This window comes from Fistularia commersonii, chromosome 17, assembly GCF_037954325.1.
Source record: "Fistularia commersonii isolate RoL2024-O1a breed Wild chromosome 17, RoL_Fcom_v1.0, whole genome shotgun sequence".
Taxonomy (NCBI): Eukaryota; Metazoa; Chordata; class Actinopteri; order Syngnathiformes; family Fistulariidae; genus Fistularia; species Fistularia commersonii.
In genome coordinates, this window is record NC_141300.1 from 16830757 (window position 1) to 16840622 (window position 9866).

Consider the following 9866-nt stretch of genomic DNA (forward strand, 5'->3'; position numbering starts at 1 on the left):
TGTGTGTGTGTGTGTGTGTGTGTGTATAAATTTGTTGGCAATGGCAATACACCCCCCCCCCACACACACCTCCGAGCAGGACACAACTGTTTTAACTGTTTTACTTGCTTTTTTTTTTTTTTTTTTTAAGGCATGATATTCATTCTCTCACATCATTAGTCCATCGTCACGAGACGCCTGAAATAAAAGTAACACATGTCGCTCACGTCACACTCGCGCACCCAATGTTTCCATTCCAGGATTCTTTAGATCTGGAAAAGGCACTTTGTACAGATTTGCTACAAACAGTCGAAACCTCCCGTCACTCGAAGCTACATTTCAAATGTATCACCTTCTTTTTTTTTTTTCATTTAAAATCCGGGTTGAGTTCATCGACGGCGCTAAGTACACGTGCACTTCCCCGAACGCGGTACTTTATCATATCCGGGCGCTCGCACACACGGAAAGTACCATATTTTGGCATTTACATTCAAAAAAAATAATACATATCAAGCGGCTGTGGAGTCAAACGCTAATCGGTAACGGCGGGCGGGGCGCAGCACAGCGAGAAACTACCTATATTGCTCGATTCGAATGTCATCTCTGGAAAAAAAAAACAGGCGGACCGGAACTTTACTCGACACCGAAATGGCCGCGAGGCTCCGCGACCGAACCCGCTGCTCCTGGCGACATTTTCTAAACCCCGGCGATTTGTGCTGCATAAACATGGGCGCTAACTAGTGAGCCGGCTCCTCGAAATCCGAGAGCTGCTTCATCTGCTCCACTTGCATAGAGTGCCTTCGAACCAGCTTCTTCTTGGCCTTCAGGCCACCTCTCTTTGGTGTGTTGGGCGCCACGGGCACGATGGGTCGGATCCCCGTGGCCAGAGGCGACGAGGGCTTGCTACTGGCCCCGATGTCCGGGATGGGGGGGTTGGGGTTGACGTTGAGAGGGGGCAGGTGTCCCGGCCGGGTGTGGGAGATGTGATCCAGCAGCAGGGTGCCCGAGCCCCTCCGCTCCAGGAGGCCCGGCGCACGCCGGCGCGCCGTGCTGGGCGAGGACGTGCTGGCGTTGCTGTCCAGGGACTCCCTGGAGCTGGTCAGCATCGCCAAAGGGGAGGTGTTGAGTTTCCGCCGCTCCACGGGGACCTTCGGGGAGTCCAGCGCGGCCGAGTCCGAGTAGAGCTGCGAGTCCGAGTCGTAGTGATCGTTCCCCAGTCGCCTGCGATGCGTCGCGTCTCTCGGGACGGACGCCCCGCCGCCGCCGCCGCCGCCGCCGCCGCCGCCGCCGCCACCCTCCTGCTCCGCGGGTACGGTGCTGCGCCGCGCCAGCGGCTGATGCTGACCCAGAGACCTCTCGTAGGACGTTTTGGTCGTCAGGGGAACCGAGAGCGAGGTCGTCATTTTGCAGGGCTGCTCGCCCACCGGCGGGAACAGACCGTCCTTCCCGTCCACGCTGCTCTGTCGAGACAGCGCCGACCTCTTGCTCAGCGAGAGCCCGTTGATGCCCGCGACCGCCTCCTCGTCGGAGCTGGATTTCTTGCTCTCCTCGAGAACGGCGGCCCTCTCGGCCAGGACGGAGGGCGCGATCAGCCCCCAGGGCTCCGACTGCAGCCGCTTCAGCTGAGGTAAACGCGCGCGCTTGGGGTTGACCGGCCGACGGGTCGGGGACGCCGGCCCGTTGGCGATCTTCGCCGCCGTGGAGGAGCTTTTAAGCTTCGTCTGGAAGCTGAACACCGTGTTCTGCGTCTCGTGCTCGGCCGCGGGCGAAGCGCTCACGTCGATATCGGAGGGAGACGCGCAGTAGGCCGGGGAGGACCTGTCCTCCAGCTCCGGCGACGGAGGGACGTTCAGATACTGCTTGGTGGTTTTGGTGCCGGACGGCGACTTGTCGGTGGTGATGATGATGACCTCCTTGCCTTTGGCCTTGCACGCGTCCAGGAGGAGCTTCAGGGTCTGTTTGTCGTCGGCGTTGATGGCGTACACCAGAGCGGAGGCCCCGCTCCTGTCCTCCAGACTGGGATCCGCTCCGTTGCTCAGCAGGTGATCCACCACCTCGTGCCCGGCCTTGTGGATGCAGGCGTGCATGAGCGCCGTCCTGCCCACCTTGTCCTGGATGTTGGGGTCCGCCTGGTTGTCCAGCAGGTACTTCACCAGCTTCTCCTTGCTCACGCTCTGCTGGTCGCCGTGCGTGGACATGCAGGCCACCATGAGCGGCGTCTCCCCGCGCTCGTTGCTCTCGTTGATGTACGCGCCGCCCTCCAGCAGGAGCCGGGTGAGTCTCAGACGTTTCAGCCAAACCGCCTTCAGGAGCGAGTTCCCGTCCGTCCGCAGCTCCAGGATGTCCGCCATCTCCCGGCCGAGATCACCTACTCGCTGGGAGCGAAATCTACTGCTGGTGACCCTTTGAACACACGATCCAAGGCGGTTACATCCCATAAACTCACCCCTCGCCCCTGCTCCGCCCGGCGCTCCCCAGCAGGCGGCAGCCTTTCACAACACAAACCACTCAATTCAACTTTACAACAGTCATCACATAAGAGATAGAATATTAATAACGCGGCAAATTGGGGTTAAGTGTAAAATATAGACTCAATTTCATTTTTTTATTCTCAATTATGCACGCAGGAAAGAACGAGTAAACGCTTAAAAAGCCCCAAATGTCTTGTTTATCCGTGTACATTTTATTTTTCGTCTGTTCTCCAATTTACAGACGAGGCACTTGGAACAACCGTGAGCACGTACACGCACCATGATATTAAATAAATGTATAAATATTATATAATATGCTTTCAGGTCAGCGCAGACGGATATTTCTTTTTTATTTTACTCTTAAATATTTTCTCATATTTATCGAGGCGGCTCTGGGAGCGGACGTGGCGCTGCAAGTGTCGCTGTCCGCGGTGCTGGATTCCGGGGCGCAGACGCTCCGACGACCCCCCCCTCCACTCCACTCCACTCCACTCCACTCCCACCCGTGTTGGATCTCGGCGTGGAAAAATCCGACGTTTAATCTCGACGTGAACCGTCGGCTGAGCCGATTTTAAATCTCAATCTGAGATGAGGAGAAAAGAAACGCGGGGACGCGACGCCCAAGTTCGCACGGCGACGATTTGCTACTAAATAATAAATTAAAATAAATAAATGAATGAAAACACCGATGAATAAATAGATAAACACATCCAACTTTTTTTTTTTTTTTTTTTTTGCAGGTTAATCTTACCTGGTGAAAGGACGGAGTCTCCATGACCAAAGTGCTCGTCACAGGAGCGAGAAAAAAAAATGGAAATAAAAAATGCGGGGATAAATTCTAATACTTGATGAAAGTGTTTTTCCTCGCAATTTTCTAAGATATTATTTTGACTATTACTATTTGTTCTCCCGCTCCCCTTCCACGCGTCCTGGCTGGCGTGGGGAGCCGCGGCTCTCTGGCACCATAACCCGTGTGCGGCGCGGCTTTTGTTGTGCAGGCGCAGCGCATCAGTCCAATAGGCTGGATTTCCTCTCACTGCGCACTCAAGGATCACAACCCGGAGACGCTGCGGGTTATAAATAACTTACTTTCTTGCTTGTTGAATGAAAACGTGTGCACTCTTGACGTCACGGCCAAAAATACACGGCGTCTGATGGGAGAACCGCTGCACTGATCCGACGCCACTCAGACACATGCAGATGCTCCAAGTGTGTGTGCATGTGTGTGTGTGTGTGTGTGTGTGTGATTATACACCTGTATGCATGTGTGACGTTGGTTATAATTGTAAACAAAAGCCGCATGCGTGCAGGTACGCTCTCCAAAAACAGCCGATGCTATGTAAATTTGATTTTGTGTGTGTAAATAAGATTTAATATTTCATGCGTGATTAAAGTCGTCTTCTCAGCCATGCAGTATGAAGAAAAGTGTGTGTGTGTGTGTGTGTGTGTCAGTCACACTCGGTTTACATAACAATCGTTTTCATTATAATCCCTTTGGGAAATTGCAAAAAAAAAAAAAAAAACTGAATAAAATTTAAAAAACAAACATGCCACTGACCGTCTGTGACACCGATAATCACGTGACCCGGAAGAGCCGATGCAAAACATTTCCACCCTCCCATCCCCATCCCTTCCCTGTTTTACTGCACAATTAAAGAGGCCAAAAAACTTGTAGCAGCCATCGCAGCCATGCAGCCCTAATAGGGACATTTCTATTTTTAGGTTGCTATGAGACAGCACAGAAGCAGTTTCTAATGAGAGCAGTGATGTTCTCAGCCCCTGCAAGGAACAGGTAAATCAGACGGATCACATCCCACCAGGCTTTTACGGCATTTGCAGGAATATGTATATATATTTTTTTCCTTTCCATTTGCACAAGTAAGCAGCGAACCGCCACCGGTCGATCATCGGTCCTCTGACCCCGGCTCTTTCCCCTCTGAGACCGGGACTAATCACCTTATAAGCCATCCAGACACTTGACGTCTCAGGACTCCAGTCCTCCACGATGACAGTGATTTCTCACCTGTGATTGCCTCCCCCGTCCTCGGGGGACATGTTGTTTACACGCTCCGTGGAATACGGGTTCTCACAAAAACAGCGTGTATCAGCATGCGCCTCCCCGTCGTCCCTTCCTGTTATAATAAACGCTATTTGCAAGACGCCCCTTTGTGCTGTTCAATGCGACAGACCGGGTGAGACGTTTCCCATTTTTGAGAGTTTTTGGACAATCGGAACCGCTGAACTTCAAATACACGTATATATATATATATTTTTTTTTTTTTTCTTTCCCTTTCGGGTGCACGCGGCGTGAAAGAATCAATTTCATGCACTTGACTGGAAATACGCTGTATCATGGAGAGACCTGCTGTTCACAAAGAGATGGTAAACTAGGGACCAGACCAAAGCGAAGACTCCCCGGTTTAGACACAGTCGGCAGCACAGGGACACGCGGGGACGTCAGCAACCCTCAGCCAGCATGATCTTTACCCTATTTATGCTGTCGTCTGCAGTATATTAAAGGGTGGAAGGGGGGGGGATAAATAATTAAAATGGAGAGAATAAGCGCTGTCACCCCAGGGAGCAGTTTCCATTTTCAGATATCTTACATCGCAGCTGCTCCTCCTCTCTCCGCCGTTTCTAAAAATAACCTTTTCTTCCATCTGAATTGACAGACTTTTACTCCACAGACGAATCGTCTCCGCCAGCCTATTTATGGAACTCGATAAAGTACCGATAAAAGTTATCGGCGCTCATTAAGGTCCGGGGGTCTCGTGACGACGGGAACTTTAAATACGTGAACGAGCCTGAATCCTCACGGTTAATGTCGGTGCTTCGGGGGGGTCGAACCCATGTGCATTTGAATGAAATGAAAAATCAGTCGCGAATTCAAACGGTGTGTTTTCTTTCAACCCGTCATTACCGACCAGCGCCAGGAATAGCCGGCGGGTATTTCCAGCTACTTTAGCTCCACCTCTCATCAGACAATAATTCTTCTGCTGGCGTCAACATCGCCCAAAAATATTTGAAAGGGGATATTTTCATCGTGGGCGGCAAGGTGGTTAGGGCCTCCGCCTCACAGCGAGAAGGTTTCTGGTTGGATTAGCGGTGGGGATGCACGTTCTCCCCGTGTCTGCCTGGGTTTCCTCCCACGGTCCGCAAACGTGCAGGAGACACTAAATTGTCCAGACGTGCGAATGGTCGAGTCTCTGGGTTTTTATTGTGATTGCACTCTGACAGAATGGAACAGGATGTGTTTCCCGAGGCCCGCTAGACAGCTGGTAGCCGCGATTCCAGCTGTAATGCCATACGTTTCGTATGAGATATGCGCAGTCGACGGATCTTCTTCTTCTTCTTCTTCTCCTTTGGGCTTTTCCCTTCAGGGGTCGCCACAGCCAATCCATCTTCTCCATCTAACCCTATTCTCTGGATCATCCTCTCTCACCACGTCCATCCAACTTCCTCCAGACCTCCAATTCCAGCATCCATCTACCAATATATCGATAATCCTAACCATCTCAGTCTATGTTCAGAACATCTAACACATGCCGTCCCTCTGATCCGATCCATCCTGGTCACTCCCAAAGAGAACCTCAACATCTTCATCTCTACCACCCGCAGCTCCGCCTCCTGTCTTTTTGTGTGTCACTGTTTCCAGACTGTTTCTCCTCCACCTTTCCTTTCCTTCTGGCTGATGTTCTTCTATCTCTTTGTACCCCTGACACTTTTCTCCACCCATTCCAACCTGCTTGAATCTGTTTCTTTACCTCTTTTCCACACACTCCTGCGCTCTGGACTGTTGACCCGACGTACCTGAAATCCTCCAACTTTTTGATCTCCACTCCATCAGCAGTAGATCAGTGTTTCCCAACCACTGTGCCGTGAGAGATCATCAGGTGGGCCGTGGAAAAATGCCCACTTTCACCTGATTGGTCCGAAAATTATTTATCCAACGCAAATAATGTGTCTTCCTATGTCTATGTGGGCAGCGTGTCCATTCCATGGAATTAACCTGTGCATTTGTGTATCAGAGTGATTAGTGACGCTTTGCGTGATACATTTTTAAAATAAAAAGTACTCGTATCTGCGTAAACAAACAGGCAGCGTTGTTGAAAACTACCAAGACGAGTGAGGAAGCAGTGAAATCTTGCTATAAAGTTGCTGAACTCGTCTCTAAGTCCAAACAGCAAAACATTAATACTACCTGCCGGCAAAATCATTGTAGAAGAAAAGCTCGGCTCTGGCGTTGATAAAGAAATAGCCAGAATTCTCTCAAATAATACCATTTTCAGACATATTGATGACATGTCTTCGGACATTGCAAAAAAGTGTTCTGGAAAAGTTGCACATCAGTGGGAAATTAGCATTGCAACTTGACGAATCTACAGATATTAGATATATTAGATTTCACACCAAGTAAATTGAGACTAGGGTTTCACTCTAATTTGTTAAAAACTGTTTTTGACATATTTATCTGGTGGTGTGATTTTTCTAATGTAAAATATGTGCCGTGGCTCAAAAAGGTTGGGAAACACTGCAGTAGAGAGATAGTAAATATCAATAATAGACCTCTATGAACAAATAGACAAGAAATGATAGAAAATGAGCATAGTAGATAAACCGCATCTAAGATGACATACAAGCCGAAGCGCATCAGGTGGTTCGGATTTTGCAAAATTCCATGAGGCAGTGAGTCGATGCTGGTTGAGCTGTGAATGAAACAGATGATTGTCTCTAGATGATGTGGGAATGAAAGGGTGAATGAAGGAACAACAGATGGACGAATGGTCGTGTGTCTCTCTGTGCAGTAGAAGTGGGAAGCAACACAATCATCATGAACCAGGTGGGACTTGCCTTTCCTGGCTTGAATGTCGTGAAACTACCAAAATCAGACACATAGTTGAGTTCCGGTTGTTATTTTGGGAAACTCTGGATGGATCCTTCCCTTACCGATGGAAAACCGGCGCGCATGTTTTTCGTTTCAACTTAAAAGCGATTCACAGGCTAGATGTTGGCAAGAGAGGCTCCATAATAGAAATGTGTATCACATTTTTGAGATCTATTTTATATCATCTGGAGCTGAACTGACCCCAGATGAATCCCCATTCCAGTACGATTGATATGAGTCATCCTTACTTGTCTCAGACGATATCGTGTGACATTTTTGTACGCAGAAAAACAAGTTGTTTTGATACAGCTAACTCCGATGGGGTTTTATTTTTAATTTTTTTTTTTTTTTTTTTTTAATTCTGCCAGTCCTCTCCCTTACCAAAACACCATTTGCATTTGGAAAGAAATCTTCTTGGGCGTACATCCCCTGTCACTTTGGAGCTGTTTGTGCCTCTTCCTCTGCGCCTCTTTAAAAGACCGTGTTTGACATTCTCGTGGCATTTGGTGTCTCTCTGATTGTATCACGTAAACGTGTGGGCCGCGACAGCAGTGAACCGGCATGAACTCTGCTGCAGCTTCGCGCCGGACTGCCTCGCGCTCCTACCTCCGCAGAGTTAGGAAAATGCCTCCAGTGCAGCTTAAAAAAAAAAAAAAAAAAAAGACGCCGAGCCGTCACATACATATGCTGCAACTCCCAGCAATCCACTCATGAGTATGTCCTGTGAAATATAACACGTTTTCAGACCCCCGGTCTTTACATATTGATAAGTGCCAGTTCCTCATACTTCCTGAAACCCAGAAATGGTTCCTCCTCTGCCTTCTTCCCCTTCGTCACTCCGTCTGTTCCTCTCCGTCTCACTCTGCAAACCAACACCTGCCCATTTGGCAAGTAGTAATTGAGTGGAGCATTATTCAAGGGCATTATACAGGCGACGGTTTTGCTGGGTGATCATTGTGTATGTCGGCTGTATCCAAGGAGATCGCTGCATATCTAATAAGGAGCTGGTTACTCATTCTGCATAGTGGGCACTTTGATGCCCATCGTGTTGAATTTTGTTTTAGCGCAACATCCTGCTAATGAAGCAGAGGGCTCCGAGCTCCAGAATGGGTTGCTTACCAACTCGTCCCACTTATTAGGGGTTCTTGTCGAGCCTTTAATTGGATATCGGAATAGAAGGCACCTTAATGGCCTGTCAGTAATCAAATGGTCAAGACGTGTCCGCGGCCGACAGCGTGAGGAACATCATTAAGAATTTTGACCGTCACTATCCGATCCCATCGCTTCCATTTTGCCCACATGCCGTTTCCTCCCGCGGCTCGCGCTCAATAAACGCTTCGCCGTTTCATCCGAGGCGGCCCGAGAAGGTCCTGCCCGGTCGCCTCCGACATCGACAGAGGTAATTAGCGGCAGAATTGGGTTTCGGAGGGATCCGTCACACCCTTATTCGCGAATCAAATGTTTATCAATGAGTGCAGCGCGGTAAAATCTCTCACCGAGAAGTTATCTAATGGATGGCGGGGGAGAAAACACACGGCCGTCAATAGAAGACCCCGTCTAGACTTTTTCCCCGACGTTTCGGAGCGGCCCGCTTATTCCCGGAGTGTTTCCATCCCGACGACACGCGCGCTTTGCGTCGTTCTGAAGCGTGGCTTCAGGAACATTTCGGCGCTGACGGTGTTTCGCAATAAGGCGCCGCGAAGTCATCGCAAACTGTTATATCTGTCAGTTTTGCAGAGGACGCGGGTACATCAGCGAGGATGCGTGGATGCTCTGACGGTGACTTAGAGAAGTTCACTCCGCTCGCAGTTCACACCCCTGAGATAGTGACGTCTTTGACACCATGAGGCACTCTGACCAAAATACACCTCCTCTGCAGCACAAGGTGGGGAAGGAGCTTTTTTTGTGTCCGCGGTCGTGAGTGACGTCAAATTGCTGCCGTCCATCCGTGAGGATGTCAGAGCTCATCTGGCGAATAAGACATGACAGGACTAAACAGGATCAGCCCGGCCACTGTGAAATGAGTTTCTCCGGGAGACAGAAGCAACAATAGGTCTGGGGATTTCTCAAAACGTGCTCGCAAGGCGGGACCTGCCGCCTGTTCATTTAGGGCCGTACGACGCTCCGCCGGCTATTAATAATCTACAATCTATCCTGCACCTTCTCTAATAAACGCAAGGAAATGTCTGCTTTTATCACTTCCCCAGCGGTGATTAGCAAAGAGCGGGTTGTTCTTCACTTTCCAATCCGATGCGGTGACTCGGGAGCCTGATCAGCAGCGCGTTGAGTAAGTAAGAGCGTCCAGGTATCCGAGGATAAACACAAGTCTGTAATTACTGTCGGCCACCTCCGGCACGCCGTCGTGAGCGAGCTGTCACGCCGAATGTGTTCCGCTCCTGGGAGACCGGCTCTTTTACACACACTTTATGGCTCATAATTGCCTCCAGATGAAAACTGAGAATTGCACAGGAAATCAGACAGTGTGTTTTTTTTTTTTTTTTTTTTTTTTTTTTACTTAATGTAAATGCTGA

At 49.6% G+C, this 9866-nt stretch overlaps 1 protein-coding gene across 1 annotated transcript; it reads right to left on the reverse strand.

Moving 5' to 3' along the window:
• ankrd34c (ankyrin repeat domain 34C) lies at positions 1-3421 on the reverse strand. Its single transcript, XM_086163225.1, has 2 exons — positions 3202-3421; positions 1-2382 (listed from the first exon to the last, which is right to left on the reverse strand). The coding sequence occupies exon 2, from the start codon at positions 2328-2330 to the stop codon at positions 717-719; it is 1614 nt and encodes a 537-aa protein (XP_086019351.1). The 5' UTR covers positions 2331-2382; positions 3202-3421; the 3' UTR covers positions 1-716.
• Between the last annotated feature and the right edge of the window lie 6445 nt (positions 3422-9866).